The 25,313-nt window shown below is 36.8% G+C and overlaps 1 protein-coding gene across 2 annotated transcripts in view; it reads left to right on the top strand.

Moving 5' to 3' along the window:
• Positions 1–22,541, top strand: part of LOC110106169 (OPA3-like protein) — a 104,326-nt gene extending 81,785 nt beyond the window's left edge. The window contains exons 4-5 of one of the 2 annotated variants that reach the window (XM_020835944.2): positions 9,506–9,646; positions 22,083–22,541. In XM_020835944.2, the coding sequence (XP_020691603.1) occupies positions 9,506–9,646; positions 22,083–22,244 (303 nt within the window). In that variant the 3' untranslated portion in view covers positions 22,245–22,541. The remainder of the gene's footprint in view (positions 1–9,505; positions 9,647–22,082) is intronic. The other variant, XM_020835947.2, reaches the window with a different exon arrangement.
• Positions 22,542–25,313: the final 2,772 nt, after the last annotated feature.

Below are 25,313 nucleotides of genomic sequence, written 5' to 3'. Positions count from 1 at the left end.
CAAAAGCAAATAACGTTAGAAGAAATATGAACATCCTTACCATTTTTATCTTTTTTTCCCTTTTGCTTATGCTTTGGTGAGTTTTATGATTTGCTTGACAAGTCATTGCATTTGTCACCAACTAATCTCTCTCTTTCTGTATTTCCGGCTTTTAGAACAATCGTTTCACTTGCATCCAAAAGTCTTTGACCCAAATTTTGCTCGTAGGCAATGAGTGAGCCAATCAAATTATCAATAGAATAATCATTCAAATCTTTTGATTCACAAATAGCAACTACTTTGGCATCAAATTTTTCAAGTAAACAGCTACAAATTTTGTTAATTTTTTCAAAATTTGAAAATTCTTTCCCTAAGGCATGCAATGATGTTACAATTTGAATGAATCTGATATACATGTCTAAGATCGTTTCAAAAGGTTTCATGGAAAATAATTCAAAATCATGCATTAACATATTCAACTTGGATTGCTTGATTTCACTCGTGCCTTCGTATATGGTGTGTAGTTTATCCCAAACTTCCTTACCAGTAGTGCACGTAGATACTAACATAAAATCTTCAGAATTTAAAGCACAGAAAAAGCAGTTTAAAAATTTTGCATTCAATTGAGCATCGATTCGTTCATCTCTATTCCATTGACTAAAATGAATGTTAGTTTTAATTTCATCTAAAATATGTGATGGTGATGAATAACCAGTTAAAATCATATGCCACATACAAAAATCAATCGATTGTAAAAAAGTATACATGCGAGTTTTCCAAAAATCGAATGAGATATTTTCAAATAAAGGAGGTCTTGTGATTGAATAACCTTCCGCAATATTTTGATTCCCAAAATTAGCCATGGATCAAAAATTCAAAAAGTTTTTAAACTTAATTTTTATGAATCCCGCTCTGATACCACTTGAAAGTGCTCTGATAATACTTGAAAGTTCGTTAGGGATGTTAGGCCCCTTATGAACTGGCCCAAGGCTAATAAAGAGATAAAGAGGTGAATCAATATTTAAAGCAAACACAATCTTAAATCCAAAAATAAGATTCACCACAATCAAAATCAATAATGCGGAAGCAATAATAAGAAAAGAACACACCGGATTTATAGTGGTTCGGTTAAACCCTGACCTACGTCCTCTCCTTGGAGGCACCCTCCAAGTATTGCACTAAATAAGTGTCTCTCCTTTAGCACCCACAGCTAGGCGGAGAAGCCCTTACAAAATCACTTCCAACTTCCCCGGTGCGGCACAGTCGCCGGGTCCTTTGACACCAAAGAGATCTTCTTCTTTGGTGAACTTCTCTCGAGACAAGCCTTGAATCCGACGGTATTAAGGTGCAAGCCTGCCGGAGCAACCGTGTGAAATCCCCCTCCAGACTCCCTTGAGTCCCCCCCTCACAGGATCTTCTCTCTCTCTCAGACTTCACCCGTTCCTCACTCCCTTTCAAGCTTTCTCTTCAAGTTTCCCCCACAAGAACGAAGCTACAATGGCTGTCAAAGACACTTACAAAGTTCCTTGTCATCTCTTAAATAGAAGGGCTCAAAACGAGCTCATTAATGCAAGTTGCCTACTTTATCGTCCAGGATGATAGACATGTCGTCTTTGTCGATTAGTTCAAATATAAGGAAAATCGTCCTGAATATTGCCCTAAAATGAAGCTAGCTGATGTTTTTATCGGCCCGGACGATCTTGCGATCGACCCGGACGAAATCACATTTAATTGCTTTCCAAAATTGCCAGGGAAATTTTGGAATAATTGTCCTGGATCGTCCTGGCCTATATTTTATATTCCAGGCCGATCCACCGGGCCGATATCCAAAAATAAGAATTTCCTAAGTAGATATGGCGGCAGATTTTTTCTGAATTGAGCCTATCGTCCTGACCGATACAAAATCGTCCAGGATGATTTGTTTTGTATAATGACGGCTGCTTTAATGAGGATGCCCTAATTAGGGTTTCTGTATTTGGTGTCCCTGAGATGACCCGACATATTTCAGTTGGAAGAGAATTCTCAGTATCTTCTTCGGCTTCATCTATTTTAAGCTGTGATATGAAGTTAGCGAGCTTGATAGGTCGCCTCACAGTCTTTCTAGCACCCGGGGCCTTAGCCTTCTTAGGCTTATCAAAGTGATTTTTTGACCTTGATAAGTTTAATTTCTCAAACTTGGGTATCCTGTCCAGCAAATCTTGAAATATGGTGATTATAGCAATGCACAGGAAGGGTTACATTTTGTCATCAATGTTTGTCATTAATAACTACTCAGCATGCTCCTCTTCTAATTGTTGCTCACATTTCATACTCAGGTTATGCCAGTGAGTAATGTATTTTGTCACTAATTCTTCCTTCTTTTATCTAGAGCAAGGTCAGCGATTGTGATCTTCTCAGTTGCATTAGCAAACCTTTTTATGAATATAGATTCTAACTTTGCAAATGTCTTCACATAATTGTTTGGCAGTTCAGCGTACCACTCAAAAGCAGTTGCTGTCAAACTACTGACGAATTGTCGGAAGAGTAGGGCGTTATTGCCTCCTGTGTTCCCGCAGGTGGTATTAAACTGTGTTAGGTGCTGCTTGGGATTGTTATTGCCTTTGAAAGTATTGAACTTTGGCATAAAATATTCTTTCGGATACGGCACTTGGTCGTATTCAGCAGGGTACGAACAACCTTTGCCTACCAACTTTTCTGCTTGATCAATGGCTATAATAGCTCTGATATTTTCTTTTATTATTCATTCCAACTATGCAGCAGCCACAGGTTTAGAAGTACTTGCAATATTTTGTGGGGTGGGCTTGCGGACGATGTTATGAATCTCATGACCACCTTCAGGAGTGCCCCGTATTCCTGAGACTTGAGGCATCTGAAAGTTTGGAGGATCCGAAGGAGGATTAGGCATAGGGCCAACTGTGGCATTTCTCTGCATCATCTGCATTATTGTTGTCATTTTGGTCATCGTCTCAATCATCTTCTTATTTAACTGAGAGATTTTCCTGTCCTTTGCTCTATTTTATCGTCTTATCTGTCAACGCATTTCAGCGAGCGTGACGTCTTCGGTATCAAAAGGATTCTCCTTTACTTCCTCTTCTCCTTGGGAATGGCCACTTTTGCCAGTGGTGGACCCATCTCTGTGACGGCGTCAATATACTTGCTTGGGTGGCAGTTGCGAATGACCGTCATCTTCATCGTCATCATAATTGGCACCATCATCGATGTCTATATGTGTCACCATATAGACAACTTTCATATCCAAGGTGTTATTTGTTTCTTCCAATGCATATTCTAAGTTTTCCTACATATATTCTTCGATATTTTCTTCCCCTTCTAGATATTCTTCACCTTTTATATTTTGATCTTCTATATTTTCTTCTTTTTCCATGTCTTCTTCTCCGTCTTCCAGTACTCGAATTTCCGATCGCCGATGCCACTGGATTTCTGATTCCTGATTTGGCAAGAAGATTTCTTCAACCAGTGGGTTGCGCTCGAAGCTGACTAACTCTTTAAGTGGAGTTAGTGAGCGACGGGATCCCCTGGAGGATTTTCCAAGGTGTCGACCATCGGGAGGAGTGTCATTATGGATCCTTTTTTGGACCCATTTCTGACGTTCGTTGTAGATAGGGGCGGATCTCCAGGAAGTTGTACCGGATGTCACGCCCAGACCAGTTCTTCTTTATCTTCTATCTTCTCTATGAGCCTTTGGCCTCCAGATTTATTTCCCTTTCCGCCGGGACCTTTCGACAATGGATCCCTGAACCCGAGGTTCATGTGTCACGCCCCGATGCTCACTACGTGGGACAAATCTTTTTTCTTTTCTCTCCACCTCAACAGACAAGCGTTTTATTAGTGTTCTTCTAGCTTTATTTATCAAGGGCCACTGATACTTCTTTTTCTTCAGCCATTTCTCCTTCACCATTATCAGGACTCTGTATATCCTAGCTGAAAGAGTCTTAGACTCTTTCTTTCTTGAAGGAATTGGGGCTTCAGGCTGTTGATCCCATAAAGCTTTCTTTAGCTCCCCAATCGAGCTATTTCTCTTAACCCATTTTAGATTTGCAAACCCATTTTGGATTGGAATGGTAACTTCAGACTCTTGGGCAGGTAGGTTTGAAGGGTTGACCGACACCAGTTGCTGCTGAGCTCGGAGTTTAGCATTCATCTTCTTTCTCTGCCTCCTTGTAGGCATCCCTCCGGATGAGGAGGCTTCAGTATTATATTTTTCAGGTGCATATAACCCGGTTGACAAAGGTGTGGTGTTTGTAGTCACCACAGAGACTCTTCCACCATTCACAATTCTTTTGGTGGTCAGGGCCTCAGGCTGTGATAGCTTTTCGAATACAGAAACCCTCTTACAAGGATTTTCAGCAACAGGTCGTTGTGCCGACAGATGCACACTATGGGTTGGAGCTCTGGCAGTTTTTGCAACAACGGCAGGAAAATCAACACTATCAAACTGGATGGTATCTCTAGTATTTCCGGTGTTAATCACGGCATTTGCTAGTTGAATGCTGGCTCATCGTTCCAACTGGACGATCATTGGGATGTTCTGTAGATCAATCTGCATGAATGAAAGGTAATGCATAGTAGTCAAAATCTGATACACCACCCCACACTTTTAAAGTGCAGAGACTTACACTGAACAGAAAATAAAAGCAGATAACATTAGCAAGCAATTCAAATAATTCAAATTTAAAATACTGCTAAATGCATTATCTTAATGAATTTATTTGAACGATCATTCTTTAGAATATTCAAATATCTAATTCTTTGAATGATCAATTTGAAAGAGTTCTGAGTTTTAATCTCAAATTGATTTTTGCTATTATTATAGCTTTGAGACGACTAGCCAAAGATGGAAAGAGAAACCAATCCCTAACGAAGTTGCCAGAAGTCTGAAAATTCGATCCCGGCCTCCACCTGCTAATCGCTTTTCTTTGGAGGGGAGTTTTAACGGAATAAGTTCCAGGGTAAATTTTGGAAGGCAGATGGGTTTGTAGATAAGACACTACCCAGAGATTTCGCCCTCATTTTGTGAAGACTTTATGATTTGAGTTCTAGTTTCCTATAGATGCAAGCCATTATAGTTAATTACCGCTCCCAATAACGAGAGAGAACTTTCGATTAAGGCTAGTCGTCGATCAGATACGTAGAGATACGTGTTATCTGGCATATAGTAGCAGCAATAGGTTTGGATTTGGGAATTCCGAAACTTTGGATGTTTAGAAATTTGGGTAGAGGTATTTGAGGAGTTTGATATTTAAAGTAGAAAATTTCACCACCTTAGATTTAAGGCGGATGGTAGGGGAATAGATGATGGACTCTATCAAGATCCTATGGTTCCGTCATCCCGGGCCATCGTGGTCCCTGGTCTATTTAGTTAGAAGAGATAGTCGACCAAACCTGATAGAAGGATCCTTGTCGGCAGCCATGGGTTGCTTCGTCCAAGGGTACCTTGTAGACCTAGGGGAAATATTTGTTTAAGGGGACAAATTTGAATCCACCTTAGCTAACAGAGGGCTTTGTGCTCTGTCGATCATATCATATTGATTTATATCTCAAAGATTTGATGCCACTAAGGAGCGTATTGGCTCTGGCCATATCCGGTATTTCGTGGTGCCATTTGGTGGCAAAACCACTCTATTCAGAGGGCCCCGGGTCATAACCGTTTATCCTGCGGTGCCATTTGGCGGCAAATTCGCCGGTCAGAGGACACGTACGATGTCCTTATTGGTAGGAGATTGTTTGAGAATGGATCCTATTGATATTTTCGACTAGGCATTTGGCTCTATATGAGCTAAAGTAAATTTTAAATTGTTTACCTCGGCAAACTATTACGGAGGGTGGATGAATTTTGCTTTAAGTGGTTGGATGGTTGAATTTAAATTTTAAATTTCTTGGAGTTTGGAGTTTTTGGATATTTGTGGAATTTTGGATTTTTGATGGACATTTGGGTGGCATTTGAAAAATATTTATGAAATCCTCCGGTTGAGATATTTGTTCAACACGATCATCATCGGGGTGTAAGGGGTTATTTCTCTTTATTGATTGAACCCTATCGACCCTATCAACTTGCCAATAGGGGATCAGGTTTCGTAGGCTTTATGCCTTTATTAGTGAATTCATATTGTTATAAACCTTGAAGGCCTAATATGAATGTATTAAAACAAATATATCGGTCATCGCAATCGTCTATTTGTTTGATAGTTCGAAACTTGTCTGCTCCTATTGATCCACATAGAAGGATCAGGTTTGAACTTGAATTCACTTATTGATCCGCAAAACATCCCTAGACGTCACGTGTGTACTTATAACCCGCTCATCGGGGCCCATGCGGGCGTTTGGGGGCATTTTATAAATATTTACTAAACCTTGTCGACTCCTATTTAGCTTCTTAGGAGGATCGGGTTTGAATTTATTGACTCGCGCAGCATCCATAGACCTCGTGTGTATTTCCACAAAACGGTCGCCGTGGCCCATGTTGGTCGTATAATTGTACTTTCCCCTTTTAGTGTGCCTATGTGCATACATGTTATAGTGCATGTGCAGGGGGGCATTTATTTCAGATTTGGTTGACGCCTTCTGTCTGCTTGTAGGAAGGTTGCAGATCCGGTGGCGTGTTGTAGCAGCTTGTGGATTGAGTTGTTTGCTGATTTGTACAGGTAGACTGTCGTGAACTGCTTGTTTCTCTCTGCAAGTAGATTATAGTGCACTAACCATCCTCTTGCTTTAACTCGTAGCAGCTTGTATTTGTTGAAAGCCTTATGTATTTGCTCGTAGATGTCACTTAATGTTTATAGCGGGTCTCTTATAGAAGCTCATAGTAACTTTCATTTGCTGCATTCTTTACGCATTTTCTTGTGGTTTTTAGTCCCTACAATACATCTGTTATTGTTGTAAGTGGTTGTATTTATTCGCAGACTGAAATTGATTACAGGATACTGCATTTACTGAAGTCTTTCTGCATCTATCCATAAGTGGAATGTGGTGCATACATCTGTATTTGTAGAGAACCCGTATGTATTGCAGATCTTCTGTCATTACCTGTAGGCAAGTTGTACCAAATGTCGGTCTTCTGCAATGCTCTATAGGACCTTACATACATTACAAGTGTGTTACCATCTTTCTCGTTGTAGTTGATTGAATGATTGATACAAATGTCATTCTCAAATAGACTTAGCTGGATACTCTGAGCCCATTTTGTTTTCATCATTCGTCTTTTGAATGCATTGAGGGCTTGATGTGTTTGTTTGTAGATTATTGTTGACTGTCGAACTATAATGTTCATTGTACCTCCTTATAATCGTTGAAATTATCTCACACTATTCAGCTACATGATTGAGATAAGTATCATAAGCTAGTTGATTGCTAATTGCATATAGATTTTGCAATTCCTTGGAGACATTGTGTTGTCATATTGTGTTATCATCATTTATGAGCAAATGATACTTTGCAAGTCCATTGACCCACAAGTTTATAAATTTCCATTTGCATCTCAATGAAATGGTGTCTCCCAATATTTCATTGGCAACATTGTATCATCGTTCAAGTGAGGTTTCATTATTGCTCCTTCATCTTATATTGTTCAAGTCATGATTTGCTTAAGCCAAATGAGCTTCAAGCTCAAGCTTAGGTCAAGTCTGGGTTCAATCATTCAAACTCAAGTGCATATCAATGTCATTTCTCATTCGATCCTTGCTTGCAAATATGCTTCAAGTCATGTTAATTTCCATAAATCCTCTATTTGATTGTTGATGTTCAAGAGAGAACTACATGTCAAAGTTCGTAGCCAATTCATGCATAAACCACCACTTGTTTATTTCACTTCTTTGACTTCATCATTCTTAACAATCATTAGGATTTTGATGATATGATTCAAGCCGATTTCTTTATGGTTGTCCAAGTCCAAAGCCATTGTAGTTCATATCCGGGTTAAAGACCAAATCCTTTGTAATCAAGTTGCAAGAATTTGCTTATGCTCAAATCTTTCAAATTACTCCTTTATATTCAAATGGAGTTCAAGTCATGTCTTCTTAGTGTTCAAATTAAGCACAAGTTTGAGCTCATTTCAGTTTCATTTCATTTAGGTCCAAGTATTCATTAATCATTTGAATTCTAAAATATGTCCCCTGCAGTTCAGCTTGGATTCAAGCTCTTGTTCAAATTGTTCAAGCTCAAATTCCTTGCACCAAGCTCTTTTGAGTTCAAGTATAGTTCATGCTTCAACTTGTATGTTAAGTTCAAATTTAACTTCAAGTTTGAGTCTTTGTTTAAGCTTGAATCCAAGTTCGCATTCAAGTCCTTGTGATTTATTTAAGTCTGAATTCATTTAGATTTGAGTTTATTGCATCAAAGTTCACAAGTCATAGTCTACTGTTGTCATTTTGAATTCAATCAAGTCCGGGTACGATCTCGTGTTCACCTGAAATTTCGGCAGCCTCCCGGCGTCTCCTCGTTTTAGGGAAAAATTACGAGAAAACTAGGCTTTCCCACTACGCGCAATAAAGGCGTGTATGGTAGGTGTCCTCGGATGAAGACACCGCGGCCGTGATCTTTCTTCCCACCACGCGCAATAAAGGCGTGTATAGGGTCTTCGACGGTACCTGTATAAAAAAAAAGTTTGCTTTTCCCTTGCTCGAGGGTACTTATACGTGACCCCACCTCGCCGTAGGCGTCATACCAGGGTCACATCCCACCACGCGCAATAAAGGCGTGTATAGGGGGTTTTCCGATGCGCCGCGAACTTTGAAATTGGATTTAGCTGATTACTCGCCTCGTCGTAGACGTCAAACCCGGGTCCCATCCCACCACGCACAATAAAGGCGTATATAGGCTGTTTTTCGGTACGCCGCGAACTTCGAGATTGGGCTCTCGAGTTTAAGGTGATTACCTGCCTTGTTGTAGACACCGCACTGGGGTCCATCTCACCGCGCTCAATAAAGGCGTGTATAGGCAGTTTTTTGGTGCGCCGCAAACTTCAAGAGTGGGAATATGAGTTTTAGAAATTTTTATACCTTCGCGGGGTTGGCATGTAGCTCGAGGGAAGGAGAGAGGTTCTCTTTTTTATTATGATTAATTATAATTAAAAAACTAATTATAATTAATAATAAGTAATTATAAATAATTGTTCATCTTTAAATTTAATTAATTATAACAAATATATGGCAAATTATTAATTAATTATAATTAAAAAAAATCAATCATAATTAAAATTAATTAATTATGATTAATTTGTAATTTATAATTAATTTTAATTAGACATAATTTATTATAATTAATTTAGTTAATTATAACTAATTTATAATTAATTATAACTAAAAATAATTAGTTTTAAATAATTTTAATTAATTATAATAAGATTAAAAAAAGATTAAAGCAAGATTTAGGTTAAGATGTTATAGGATTGCCGGATTTAAAAAGGATTTGTACATGGTTTAACGTGATTAGTGCCGATTCTAACAGGATTTAGGAACTATAAATCCCATATCAAGTTAAAGCCTCCATTTCTCTTCCTTTGCCTTAATAGATTGCGGGATTTCGCCGAAGAAGCGCATGGGAGGGAGAAAGTTACCTTCACAATGAGCAGCTCCCGTTACTTCTGATCCAACAAAAGGGAAGATCGTCAAAGGAGCGAAGTCGGACAACAAGAAAGCAGTGGAGGATGGAGGTCAGCTTCTCTCTCTCTCTCTCTCTCTCTCTCTCTCTCTCTCTGTGGATCAGAAGAACTTGAAGGTCGGACAGGGATTTCGGAAGAGGCTCGGTTTTGCTTACTACAAAGAGGAGATCAGGTGCTGGAGTGCGGTTTGGATAGGTGAAAAGTTCCGATGTTTTGCGGCTAAGTTTGGAAGAGGATTTGGCCGGAGAAGTGGAGGTCTCGACGTGTCTAGAGCAGAGGAGAGGCGGAGGCTGCGGGTTCGGTCCGAGGGATTCCGCGTGTGGGAAGAGTGCGCTCTCGAAGGCTTCAACTGGTTCAGTATTTAACGACGTGCAAGGGCGCTTGATCGAGGAAGGCTGCAGCAATCCCGCGAGGAGACGCAAACATCGCCGACTGAACATTGTTTTCAGCAGGTTTTGAACCAGATTTTCATGATTTGAGTCGGGATTTGAGTAGGATTTCTGGATTCAGGTGTCTATAGAATTCTTTTTTTTTTAATATGTTATTGAGGTCAACATCCGGACAGCAACTTTAACTTCTATCGAGACTCCATAAATGTCCCCTCTTGAGTTAGGGCATAAAACTTCACATCGAGGTCTCCTTCCCGAATGGCTCGGAAATGTTCCAACAAACACTTCTTAAATTCTCATCATGAATTGATCGGATATATAGCCTCCCTCCATTGGAACCAAGCTAGGGTTTTCCCTAAAAAAATAGATTCGCCGCCATGAGTTTTTCGCCTTCCATCAGCACATTGATAGCGAAATAACGCTCCACTCGGTACACACATCCATGAGCATCTTCTTCTTCAAGACATACATCTTTAACTTCCTCGATCTCGCATCCATATCCGACTGGTTTTTGCCACCATTTGTTTCTCATGTGTAATGGTGGTGCGATTCTCTCCCTTGTTCCCTTGACGGATTTGAACCTAATGGTTTGGCCCAACCATTGCTTCCTCCGATCCACCTTTCCTGCTGCCTAGGTGGTCTCTAAAAGGGTTCAGATTCCCTTCTTCTCGTTTCCCTTTCTTTTGGATACCCCGACCACCGCCCATCAAAATCCCCCTAGTTGGTCCTACAGGGAAAAAACTCTCCGCTTCATCATCATTATCCTTCATTGTCTTTCCCTTCCAATCCGACCTAGGGCGAATCCTTTGATTGCATTTCAATCAATTTCTTCATCATGCCTTCCATGTTTACAAAATGGCTCTCCATGGAGAACCTTTCCTCCATTCCAGAAAATCCTTCCTCTATCCCTGAAAATTTCTCCTGCATATCGGCACTAAATCACAAAAAGCAACAAAAAATTGGTGAATTTGGCATCCAAATAGCGAAAATCCGCAAGGCAAAAAAATTTTCGGCAGAAATCAACGATCGGGACATTAACTTTCGGCCCAGGACACTGCTCTGATACCAATTTGATATGCCTTGGAGTCAACATCAGCAAGCAACAATAGGAAATTCACAGAAAAAAATAGCAAAAATAGCAGATTTAGGAGGGAAATTTGGCTACTTTTAATTAGTAACTCAACAAGAAACAAAAGATACAAGTGTTCTACAATTTGAGAAGTAGATCGGCTCTCCCAAATAACCTATACGCAGCTTGGGAGCCCTCAAGAGAAAACTATAGAAAAACTTCAGCAAAGTCAAAATATCCATGATGTAAGTAAACCCTAGAATCAGTCCTATATAATCCCTCCTAGTTCCCCCCCAAAAAAGCCTTTTTCCCATTTTAATTTCCCTCCTATTTAAATTCAAATAGGAGATTTTTAATTAGAAAACATCTCCTAATTATTTCCCCCAAATCAGTTCCCAAATATGCATTCTTTAATGAAGAAACATTTCCTAATTAATCCCCTCCAAATCAGCCTCCAAATCTGCACTCTTTAATTAGAAAACATTTCCTAATTAATTCCCTCCAAATCAGCCTAAAAAAAGGGACCAAATTAGTCTCCCTAGATTCTGCCTAGCTTGCACTGCCCTTGTTCGCCCTCCCTGGTCTAGGTCCAACAGGACCTAGACCGATCCAGCCCTTCCCTTTTTCCTTGATGCTGTCGTATCACTTGCTCACCATAATTGCCATATTGGATGCATTGCATACATTAACAATGTGCATAATATATAACACCAATTAAAGGCCCGGAGATATTCAAGATTGCAACTTAATACACATCGTAACTCATAAATATCACGATTTGTACTATCCAAGGGATGCAATTGAATTTGTTGCCACAATGTTTTGTTTTATTTGCTACTAATGAGCACAAGGAGCATCTTCGTGGTTTTTTGTCTTTTTTTTTTTTTTTTTTTTTTTTTTTTTTTTTTTTTTCTCTTCTTCTTTATAGGGACCTTGTATTTAAGTCATTCCATGTGTTTGATAATGATCCACCTTTGTACCAACTTTTCATTAATAATGGATTTTTAAGGAATTGCTATATTTATTTTTAATCTAAGGTTTTTCACATAAAATTCCTTATTTCTTTGATTCTGTGTGGCTTTTTTAGTTGAGTTGACATGGAATTCATGCATCGTATAGATAATAAAAATCGTTCAGGTACGCAAAAATTTGGTGTCATTTTAAGAAATTTCACCATTGTTACCGACTGATGACAATAGTATTCAAAACTATTCACTTCCATGGATCTCAAGACCCCTTTATTGGCTTCCCATACCAATACTGTATAGGATACACTGAGGTTTGGGGTTTCAAATGTTGATCTCAAGGTTCTGAAAGCCGACTGATCATGGAACTAAAAAAAAGTAGAGGTTTCTTGTTCAATGGTTCAATTGGAGTTGAACCGGATGACATAATAAATATTAAAATTATTTAAATATAATATAACATATATAATAATTAATAATATAAAACAATTTATATTCTTAACTTTATGTAGTCATTTTAGCATCCCAGATTCGTGGCTTAGCCTAATTTCACAACTTAACTCTCATTTAGATTTCACACAGGTCTTTTAGTCCCACATTAGAGGATATTTTTAAATATTTATTTTTATATAGTGTAAAGCACAAGCTGCTAGCAACAAATCAAGCTATCTGATGTGGCAACTTGGTATTCTTGTTGAGTTTACTTGCATATGTTTTGAAATGAATATTTAAAATAAAAACAAAATTATAACAATAACAACAAGCCTTAATCCCACTACGTGGGGTGGGCTACATGAATTCTTTTTCTTCATTGTATCCTGTTAAGAGTCAAATTCTCCTTAAAATCTAATAAAGAAAGGTCATTTCTAATATTTTCTAACCAAGTCTTTTTAAGTCTACATCTTTCCCTCTGAACGTAAACCAAATCTAATATATCTACTTTCCTAACCGGGTCATCGTAAGGCCGCTGTTTTATGTGACCATATCATCTAATGTGACTCCCTTTATTATTATCTTCCACTGAAGCTACTCCAACCTTTTCATATATATACTTATTTCATATATTGTCTTTAAGAGTAAAGTCACTCATTTACGTGAGCATCCTCATCTCTACACAACTAATATTATTCTTCTCTTTTAATGACCAACATTCTGCACTATAAAGCAATGCAGGTCTCACCACCATCATATAGAATTTTTTCTTTAGTTTGAGGGGGATTTTTCTATCAGACAACAAGCCCGATGCATTCCTCCGCTTCAACCATCCAACTTGAATTCTAGTAACAATATCCCCATCTATTTTACCATCTCTCTGAACAATAGATTTAAGAAATCTAAAATTTATACTCTTAAAATAAAAAAAAACTATTAAAAAGCTTATTAAAATAAAATATATTAGATATATAACCTGCCGGTTTAACAAAACCATGACCAATTCAACGGTTTTCTAATCGAACTAGTGGTTCAAATTGATTTGAGTTAGTTCAATGCAAATCTGATATTTAGACCTGAGCAAACTGACAACTTGACCTGTTCAAATTCAAAACGGTTGAACCTGCGATCCAGTTTGATTTTAAAAACACGGGTAGTTTAGATATGAAATGCAGTAAATCATTCAACATGCACACAAAATTTATAGTTTAAAAACACTTATTTTTTTAATAACTTTTTAATACATAGATAAAATTCGATGATAGCAAAGAAAAAATCAGGTGGCAGTGTAGTGTCCTTTTTTTCAAATAATAAATAAATATTATAGATTATGAATGGCACGCAATGATTTGAAAATTGCATACTTGTTGAAAATTAAATTATATCAAATATGAGTAAAATTAGTCATATGATCAATCCAATATTAAAATTTAGATATTGAAAAGGTAGAAGGAAAAAAATTAACCATAAGTAGGAAAATAAATCTTATGCTTGAGAGTTAACCTAATCTTCAAGTCTTCTTCTTTATCAAGGAATTTACTCTAAAAAATTAAAGGTGTTTAAATTATTCAGCTTCAATTTTATTTAGAACCAATTTTATTGGGATTTGTAAAAGCTACAAATTTTTGTTTATAATTATCAGATTTCTTTTTAAATTCTCAATCCATGGATCGAAGCAACTAAACAAAATCATATACATATATTTACCAGAAATAGACAAATCTCTATAAAAAGAAAAACGAATATTGTTGATGCCCAACTAAAATACAACTAGCCACAAATATTGCAAGGAAGTCAAAGAGTATCACAATAGCTTGAGATGATGATACAAGAGAATTGTTTGTACTTGCAAAGGAAAACCATAGGTACAACATAACATGGTCATCAAACCTGTTGTTGCGGACGCAGAATCAGAGAAATAACAAAACCAAAAGCTTCTTCGAGTCTCAAATGCCCCTAAAAACAGCTAATATGAAGGCCTTAGAAAAGAGGTGCGGCGGACTTCAGAAAGCTGTAGATCCTCATACAATTCAACCTTTCATGATAATATAGCATCCTAGAATGTGTTTCCCTACTCAAAGTTAAAACTCATGCCAAAACAAATTTAAACAATGAAAATTAAAGTTCAATTTTCATATCAGTGCATTTATTTTTCATTTTTGGTGTCTATAATATTGAAATTTGCATCAATTGATCTGCTTTCCACATCAACTATTTCACATTCCGGGCCATATTTTTTCTCGCAATGTGCGAACGTGTGGTAAACTCAAAATGTTACACTAATGTTTTTCAATTAGCTTCTTATCAAAAATTTATTTGTAGCTCAACTTCTTTGGAGTCCGGCACTACTGCCTTTTTCTAAGATAGAAAATTGAGTTACTTTCTGGAGGAATAAAAACTTTCTTGCTGAACAGGTTTAACAAATTGAAGAAACTTGTAATAAAACCCTCTATTTCACTCAAGACTCTATGAAATCTTATTTTGGAGCAAGTTATGACGGGACAATTGCACTACTTTTTAGAATGATATTCATGTCAACATGTCATACTTAATTTTAATCAAATAATACCCTTCCATTAAAATCAGTATATACATCAACTCATATTTTATCTATTGATGCACTTCCATATGCAAGGGATAACCGTCCTTTCTCATGGATTTATGCTATCTCCAACAGTATTCAATGTCCTAGTTATTGATCACCTCCACATAATCAAGAAGTATAGAATGGCGTTTCTGTTAGTGGGCCTTCGACCTACTCATCATGGGAAATAACCTATGATGCACCGACACTTCTTCTCAAAGAGGTGTGCAGTATCTGACACGTATCCGACACTCCTCCGACATGTGTCGGACACACCGAAAACATGCCCAATTAAAAAAATATAAAATACAAATTGGACACATGTGTCCGACAAGCGTATTCTAAATATTTTATAAATTTTTTTAGATATAATTTCTTGTATTTAAAATTTTTACTTATTTAAAATATAAAAACTAAGTTTTTTATTTCTTATCCACAACATCAAATCAATCGTCCGCACTTTATACCCCAGTCAATGAATATTCTCATTTTCTAGTCTCTTTGGCGGGTTACAACTTTGATTTCACAACAATGCACGATATCATCTCAACATGGACGTTTGGCGTTGTTATAACATCAACATTTCAAAATGATCTCCATATCAAAGTCTGACGTTGCCTTTATATTGATGCTCGATGCTAGCAATTTCTACACCCACAACATGACATATCATCTTTGACCAACGCCTTCTCAACATCGACGACCAACGCTCTCTTAACATAGTCGATAAATTCTCTCTTAACATTGACGACCAATATTTACTGCATAGCATCAATGCCCGAGTCTTGACAGTATTGTCATCTCCTCTCTCGATGACTAATAAATGACATCGACGTACGACTCTTGACATCTTGATATTAATCATTTTAAGCATAAATTTTAATTAAATGACTTATTATTTCTAAATTATTTTTAAAATTATACTTATTCAATTTTTATATATTATTTTTAAAATATAAAAACTATAATACTATGTCTAACCCGTGTTCGTGTCCTATATTTTCAGTAATTGATGTGTCCCATGTCATGTCATGTCTGTATCGCCGTGTTCGTGTCTGTGCATCATAGGAAATAATCATAGTGGAGAACCTTGCTAATATCATCTTTATGAATTCTTGTTAGAAATCCCCAAAAATTAAATCAAAAGTGAATCATTTTGAGAAATAGCCATTAATGAGATGCCTTGATTAGGTCCTTTTTATGAATTATTGTGAAAAATTACTAAAAGGAAAGAAAAACCAATTTAGAAGTAAATCAAGTGATTTCACTCGCCCATATCTTAAACTGCTATTTTGAAAAAAAAAAAGAAGAAATCACTCAAATTAAATATCATGTAACAGTAGAAAACCATCCTTTGTCATATTGATGACTCAATAGAAGGTTGCTAAGGACATGTGCAACTGATCATTGGAAAGTCTTTGATGGTTATAAACATTGTGAACTTGAAATGACATTCCATTATTTTGAAGTCTACTTTTTCATTGCTCGAAGAACCCTATGAAAATTCATTACCTGCTTGTTAAATTTGACTCCAAAATCTGCTTGGTAGACTATACACTGGCCATACTCCATTTGATTATTGCTCCACTTTATACTACAAGTATAAAAATTTAGGCCGTAAAATTCCCATTCAAAAATTTTGCGCAAAGCATTGACAACAAAAGTCCATTGGGATGATGTAGTTTGCCCAAAAAATATACTTGAGCAGTATTTCTTCAAGGTTTTGTGAGAAAAATTTCATCACGCAACAACATTTACAATAATCTGTCATTGCACTTCTCTCATCACCCGGTTGCCTTTGATAATCACTTGGCTTGTATTGAGTGTTGCTTAGATGATTTATTTGGCTAAAACTGAGTCATATATAATCTTCATCAAAAAAATCTTGTATCATCAATAGGGTTTTTTTGGTTAAAGTTATAACAGCTATTGGGGTTGTTGCCATGGGAAGGTCTTTTGGTGTGGTAGATCAATAGGCTAGGTGGTCCATCCTAAGCCTTTGGCTCAATATCATTTGAGGTTCATTTGGCTTGATTGTGGCTTGTTTGAATAACATATTGTCACTTTTCAGCTGAATTTTTCTATTTGCTTTCTCTGACATGGAGATGATAGTAGGAAATTACTTGGGTATCAACCAAGATTTTATCATGTTTGACTAAATTGGATAACTTATAAGCTTAGAATGGCAAGTCAGCCCTATACAAAATCATATGCGTTGCATAAATTCTGTAAACACTTGCACCAATTCGATATGGGTCCAAATGGTTTTAAACTAGCCGTATTGATTCATGATAGCCTTTTCCAAATGGAAGCAGACCAACACACCTTCCTTTTTCCCTTCTCTTTGTCCGACAACAACCACACGTCGAACAACCTGGGTAGCAGTTTAGTGCGATCTACTCGTTGGTAGCCTCTAAACAAGTCAATGTGCTTTGATTATTTTACAGGTAATTTGAGAAGTTCATGCTTCTCTGACCTGTTTTGTCTTTGTGGTCTCAAAAAACTCGTCCCCAGCCTCCCCAATTACATTTTCAGGGGAGTTTTAAGGGTTTAAATTCCGGGGTGAATTTTTGAAGGCAGATGGGTTTGTAGATAAGACACCACCCAAAGTTCTTGCGCTCATTTTGCGAGAACTTTATGATCTGAGTTCTGCTTTCATACCACATCATTTTATTATTTGTTCATCTCATTGTAGGTTGTATGTTTTATTAATGAATTTCTGTGTTCATAGGTCTTGAAGGCCTTATATGAATGTATAAAACAGATATTTTGGTCGACACCTTGATCGTATATATGCTTGATAATTCGAGCCGTGTCGAATATCTATTTATATAGAAGGATCGGGCTCAAACTGTGGTTCATTTATTGACCCGCGTAGCATCCCTATATGTGACATGTGTACCTGTAACAAGCTCGTCGGGGTCCATGCCGGTGTATGATTGATTACACAAGCCCTTATATGTACCTATATGTATACATATTACAATGCATGTGCAGGGGCATTCTTGGAATATTTATAAATACCTTTTGTCTGCTTGCATGGATGATGCAGATCCGGTGGTGTGGCGTCGTACTATGGTCCTTTGCCCATTTTGTATAAGTAGATTGTTGTGCACTAGTTATTGCTTTCTTCATAAAGATTAGTGTGAACTAACGAATCTTCTTCTTTCTCTTATTGGTAACTTCATTCACCATAGGTTTGATGCCTCTTTTTTGGCAGGCTTGTTGTTTTGCATGGAAATCTTTTAGTGCTATCCGTAGGCATTTTTATTTGCTACTATTCTTCTACGTTTCCTCATAGGGAGCATCTAGAGTATATGATGGCCTTTCCATAGCAGCCCGTAGGTGTTTGTATGTAGTGCATATATCTACTCTATGTTTTTACATAATACATCGTGTATATTTATGTTCAAAGAGGATCCGTTCTCCTTGTAAAGTGTTTATTATTGCCACTAACAAAGGATATCATATTTGTTTATATGACTAATGTGAGCATTACATCTCAACTGTCATCGCTTGTATGCAATTTGCAACATATTTTAGGGACTCTGTACATTTGTTCATCGACACTTCGCTATGCTCATTGTGTGTTGACTTTTAACATTCATAGTGGACAATTGTATTTATCTATAAGGTTGCTATCATTGACTGGGGGGAAGTCATAATACCCTTTGTGTGTTTTCATTGATAAGATGTTTCATTCGTTGAAGACTCTTATGAATTTAACTGCAATTAGACTGTACATTCCCCTTTAATTTTTTACGGGGTTTGAATGTATTTTTGTATGCCTTGACATTGATCGTAGAACATTGTCGCATCCATCGTATGTTGAATCCTTTAGTTTTTTGAAGATAGATGTATTTGCCTGCAACTAAGTTGTTGTTGGCTCTAGCAATATCCTCGGCATTCATTGCACGCTGCTTAAACACATTTATCGCCGAACCATTGTAAACCGTAGGGATATCCTAGCATTTGCTATAAGCTTCTGCATATGCCTATAGAGATATCATCAATTGCATTAAATCACTATATTCGTTGTACACTGGTCTCTTACACTTACAAGGTATCAGTACGGTCACTTGTATGTTAACTTATATTGACTGTGGGAGGGCCATACTTCAGCTTAAACTTGGTATGCACTTTTCAAACATTCATTCTTTGTTGTTCTTATACATTAATGTAGTGGAGAAGTTATTACATTTTGCATATCTTCTGTATCTACTTGTGTCATTGCATCCCTCACAATCCTCTTGCATATGTTATAAGGATGGTGGATAGTATTATGACAAGTCTCTGATTTCATCCTCGCTTTATGTCAAGCACCACCTTGATGCCTTGCTAATGAACCTATCATGTAACAAATCATTATTCATAGACATGTTGCATTCTTTACATGACATTTGATAATTTGCATTATTTATCATGTCTTGACTTTCAAATCTTTCACAAGAAATTGATGCATTTGCTTGTGAGTTGAATATATTGTCGGATGCATTGAGCATGTCATCACTATAACTTGAAACTTCGTGAAGGTTCTTTACATGAGCATGTCATCGCTTTAGTTGCGCTTTAGTTGCGCTTTGGTTGCGCTTTAGTTGTGCTTTGGTTGCGCTTTAGTTGCGTTTTAGTTGCGCTAATTTTAAAATAATATTTTATTAATATCCGGACCCATCTCTGCGTTTGATCACCTGACCCAATAATTTGCCCCCTCTCTCTCTCTTATGTGTGGACCGGAAATGCGGCTTGCGAATAGGAAAGGGGCGGAGAGATTGAGTTGGCGTTGGAGTAGGTGGGTTGGTTGAGATTTTGTTAGAGAGGGGAGAAGAGGTACTGGGTTGAGAGAGCTAGGGATGTCGGCTTGGAATAGTTTGGAAGAAGGCACGGGAGGATGCGGTTGCTTCTGTGGGATTTGGCCGGAAATAGAGGGAGGTCTTGAATTGAGAGGAGATCGGAAAGAGTCGAGAGTTTTGCTTTGTAGGGAGTGAGGTTGGAGTCGTGAGGCTTGCTGGAGTCATAGATTTAGAGGGGAAGAATGGAAGGCAAGAGGTTGAAGTCACGAACAGGGATGGTTGACTTGCAAGAAGTAAGCGAGATGAAGCAGCACCGAACTCCTCTGCTTGTCGTCGCTTAAATAAACAGATGCGAGCGCCAAAACATAGCAACGTTGAGGGATTTGAGCAGGAATCGTGGAGATGAGACGCAAACGGCGCCGACTTGCAGGATTTCAGAGAGGTTCCTTGCAGGATTTGCGGCAGAGATATTTTATTTTATTATTATTATTATTTTTTTTTATTATCTGTTTTAGGTCATCAGTCTTCAGTACCACATCATTTTATGATTTGTTCATCTCACAATGCTTCCCTTAAGGAAAGGAGTTGATCCATAAAATGGTTATACATGCTGCCTTGTTTTTTGTTGAGTTTATACAGAGGGTGTTGTATCTTAAAATTTTTCTCTTCCATTGATGTTCTTGTGACACTATGGCCTACTGAAGACAGCTGCCACTACTCTTGTCCAAAACAGAGACAGCCACTTCTTTTACTCAAGAGGAGCAGCAGTTTTATCTGATAAACCACAGCCATCAGATTATAACAAACCTACTATATCCTGACTGTACACGTGTAAAGCTAAACCAGCGTTTCAACTATATATGTGATAGCTTTCTACAGTAATACAGATGCAAGCATTAATCCATTCGACCGTAAGCTGTCTTCTACATCCTCTGCTCCTGCATTTGAGCATAGGACAATTCTTCTTCGCTATATTTTATATTTAGATTGCCATTCTATAGCATCTTGTCTTTGTTTGCTTGAGCTAGCCTAGGTTTGAGCAAGTTAATTGAGTCAAAGTTTGCGTAGCTATCAATCAAAACTTGTTCATGAAAGGATGTGCTACTCATAATTACCCAAACTATTCTGCATTAGAATTAAAACAGTATTCTCGATTTATATAAATGAGCTACTTTTCAGTTCATTTGAAAAGTTATTCTCCATAATTAAATTTTTTGGTAAAACACATGATCACCATTTAAGCATTAGTGAATTGGATATTGTTGAATAGCATTTTATGAGTTTCCTAATTTTTCGTATGGTCACATCCGTGGATCAAATGCTCCTCTTCGTGGATATAATACGTCTCTCCGGCATTGCATGAATTCTCTTAATGATGTCCGTGCTCATTCTGGTGAGCATCCATGTCGTAATAATTAACACGAATGTACCGCTTCGTAGCCATTTAAAGTCTTGTTGATGCTTGTCGCACTTCAATTGACAGTTTTCTTATTCTACGTGACCCATGTTCATTGTGATACATACAACTGCAATGGTGTCCCTTTAGATTTGGATAAAATCTCAAAGTAGTCCCCCGACTATTAGTAAATGTTCAATTTAGTCTTTGATTTTCCCAAATTAGTCCCCAAATATTAGAAAATATCACAATTTTGTCCCAAGGCAAGAAAGAACAGTTAAAATTAACCCTAATATTTAGATATGAGAGCATTTTGGGTATTATAGTGTGTGTGAGATTATATTATTTTCTAATTTTTTTGTTATTTATCAAATTAAAATAAATAAAAAATCATAATATAAATTAATCAAAGTTAGACATTTTCTAATAGTCGGGGGACTAAATTGGGGCATTATGAAAGTCTGAGATTAAATTGGACATTTACTAATAGTCGGGGGAATATTTTGAGCTTTTGCTCTTTAGATTTGCTATAGTAACTTTTTTATTGACCTTTATGACATTATCTTGATTTTAGTTTGACCGTACATAATGATCTTTTGTTGGGAATTCACATCGTCTTCAGTATGAGCTCTTCCTGAGGAGATAAGAGAAGTTGGCTGCTGTTCATTTTCATTCGTGAATACATGGGCATGACTAACCAATCGCTAGGATTATCAAATTTGATTATATCTTCCTATCTAGTTCAATTGCCTAACATTCCCATTTTAGTTATATTAAACAATGTTTTAGTCATTATCATTCGGCTTGTAAATTTTGTTCTGCCTAGTGTTTTCTTACATGCTGTGTATCTCTAATGTACCAGGCTATGAAACATAGAGTAGAGGATCTAGCAAAAGAACTGGAGCTTCTGAAGCGAAAGCTTAATGAGATAGAGCATTTAGCTTCAAAGCGGGGCCTTAGCATACTCAATTTCAGGCATGGAAATATGCTAAAAGACAGCAAGCCTGTTGCTGCTTCTTCATGATTCTATAAGTAACTAACATTGAATCGGAGCTTCTCAACCAAAAGTTTATTGAAGCTTTTTCTCTGATCATGTATCTTGTCCCATTTTATGGTTATGATATCATTAAAAGCGGATTCTTCTTTGATTGAAGCTTGGTTTTTTGATGGTTCACCTTGCTCATGCTCTTTCATGTTCTCTTTTTTTAGAGCCCTCTATAATCCCACCCTAAGCATTTCCTTTTTTCTTTTGAATGTACAATTAACTTCTCTGTTTGGTAAACTTTCATTTTATATTTCATATGGATAAGCTACTTGTCTATGGCCTCAATTCCTCGTAAAAAGGAAATTAATAGTTATTAAAGGAACTTCAGATTTTTTTTTTCTCGCTATTATGCAGATACCCATCGAAACATCCCTTGTTTGAAACAATACAAACGGAATATCTATATTTATAATGAAAGTATCCGAGTCTTGAAGAGTATGATATATAAACCCTCATTCTCAATGATTTTTAAATTCTTTAAAGTTGAATTGTATTATGCGTGAATTATCAGTTTCATACGGGGATAATTTTATAAGAAGGTTTTTATGATGAACATAAATCTCTCCTTTTTCCGTGCCTTTGTTGTTTATACTTTGAAAAATAATATAAAGATTCACTGTGAGCCATATAATTTAATCAAGCCATTTTTGAATTGAAAAAATCAATATAATTTCAAGTAGATTAAGATGTAATAATTATCAAACAATTTCACAACTTTTGACGTAATTTTAAGCACGAATGAACCTTTTTATTTCTTTAAAACCATCAAGCCTTCTTGGCCTCATCCGCAAACAAACACATCATTTTTACCGAAAACAATTGTTTAAAACTGTATTCATGAAATCAAAGCAAATTTGTTCTGCACGCATTCTTCTTAGAATCTCCTGAAAAAAGATGCTAGATTAACAATTTCATTGTCTTTTTATTCAATTTTGTTTTTGAGAGATACTTGATTTTATTAGCAATTAAGTTTTGAAAGGTATGACTTGAGAACATACATGAGAATGGAAAAGAGGAGAGCTCTCTAAAAAATGATCTATTTGCTCAAATGTTTATGGAAAATTGTTAAAGGATTCAAAAGATTTTTCTTCTTCTTTTATTTATAGAAATCCTAGGGTTATAAGAAGAGCTACATTACAAAAATAAAAAAAAAAGTTAAATGATTCATGGCCCTAATTGTTAACCTCTGTACAAAGAAACAAAAATAGAAAAAAATCTGTACATACCTCGGACTGAAATCCCGCGAATCCAGCACGAAATCCCGTCGAAATCCCTGCTGGAGCCGCTGAACTCGCGTCTCATCCCGGGATTTTTGCATGAAACCTGCGACAACTCCTCGATCGAACGCCCAGGACCTCGTTAAATACCGACCGAAGGCTCTTCTTCGGGTGCTGCTTCTCGTTCCGCTCTTCCACGCTCGACTCCACAAATTAACCTAAACATGCGTCCCACTTTGATTGGCTTGTTAAATGATTGCATCCCTTGCTCATGTTTTGTTGCCTCATAGTAAGTTCACTAGTCATGTGTGCATATTGGCATGCACGAGTGAGCTAGTAAGAGAGGCAAGCTTGTTAATGAATGCCAAAAGGAGAGGGTTATGTTTGGTGAGCTTTTCAAGGTCGTTGGTGACCCCTCTAGTTGAGCCCTAGAATGATATGAAGTGGGAGGTATGTTTTCTTTTTTTTTTTTTTTTTTTAGGTGAAACCCAAGGAGTGGCTTATGCGTTAATTAAGAAAAAGGTTACAAGGTCCTTAAAAGGGACCTCAATCTCTCTACTGCTTAAATGATCTACAAGAAAAAGCCAAAAAGAATTCTAAGAGCTCAAAGTCCCTACTAAAAATAAGTACAAAATAACTTAGATACATCTTAGGGTGGCAAGCAGCCAACACCAAAAAAAAAAAGAAAAAATCAACAAATTAGCATTAGACCCCATCTTTTCTTTCAAAAAATCACCTAAAAACCAGCACTAAGGAAATCCTACAAGAAAACCAACATAGAAAAAGAGGACAAGCACAACAGATAGGATATTTTATTGAAAGTAGTAATATCTAATAGATAAGTTAAAAAGAAAATAGTTACGTTCCTGTAGCTGCAAGTAATAAAAACACACCAAAAAACCAATATGTAGGAACATCTAAATTTACCAAATTCATTAAATTCCAATAAAAGTAAAACCACATATAGGCTACATTTAAACAACTCCAAGTAAGGTCCGGTGCCAAACCTCAAGTAACAGTAGGAGCTGCACTCCCCTAAATTAACAATATAATAAAAAACATTATAGATCATACTAATGTTGATAGAGCTTCTCAAATTAAGCCAAAACAAACCCTCTACAGATCTAGATAACTAATAAAGAAAAGGACAATAGCATGCTAGCTAAACAAACAAAATAACAAATCCAAATCCAAATTAAGAACTAGAGTATGTTTGAGCAGTGAGTTTAGTAGGCTTTAGGGTTAGTTGGTTATGAAGAGAAGAACTAGAATTGTCTAGGAGAAATCCTTTCCTGTAACTTGGATGATTAATATGGTTAATGACATTTTATCATGGGTAGTGGTGAGTTCTTTTGTGGGTGTTCTTTTCTAGAGGGGTGAGTCTCGACCAGAGTAGTCTATGTGAGTCTTAGCTTCACATGTGGGAGACAAGTTTGCTCTAACTTTTCCATCGAGTTAGGGATTAAAGGCCTTGGGAGTTGTCATGATGAAGTTCATGAAGTATGAGTTTCCATATTATGAGCCACTTAATACTTGTCTAATAGCTGATACAAAATATGCAAGTGTACATTTAGTTCCTCAATTCATTTGATTGTTTAAAGGGGAAGTGGCAAAAAGGATAAGTGAATTAATAACAAAAATTAAATATGACTACCAAACAATAAGAGGAAAGCAAATGCTTTACTATTGCCTCAATTTTCATGTAGATTCTTCATGATGATGATGTGATGCGACCCACATCTGACTCCTATAAGAAATATTCTCGTAATTGGGCTCTTCACTCCTTTGAATACCTAGATGAACCATGATGCCCTATGAGTGTGATAAATGG

This window comes from Dendrobium catenatum, unplaced genomic scaffold (assembly GCF_001605985.2).
Source record: "Dendrobium catenatum unplaced genomic scaffold, ASM160598v2 fragScaff_scaffold_738, whole genome shotgun sequence".
In the NCBI taxonomy this organism is placed as follows: domain Eukaryota; kingdom Viridiplantae; phylum Streptophyta; class Magnoliopsida; order Asparagales; family Orchidaceae; genus Dendrobium; species Dendrobium catenatum.
This window is presented reverse-complemented; position numbering and strand designations above follow the sequence as displayed.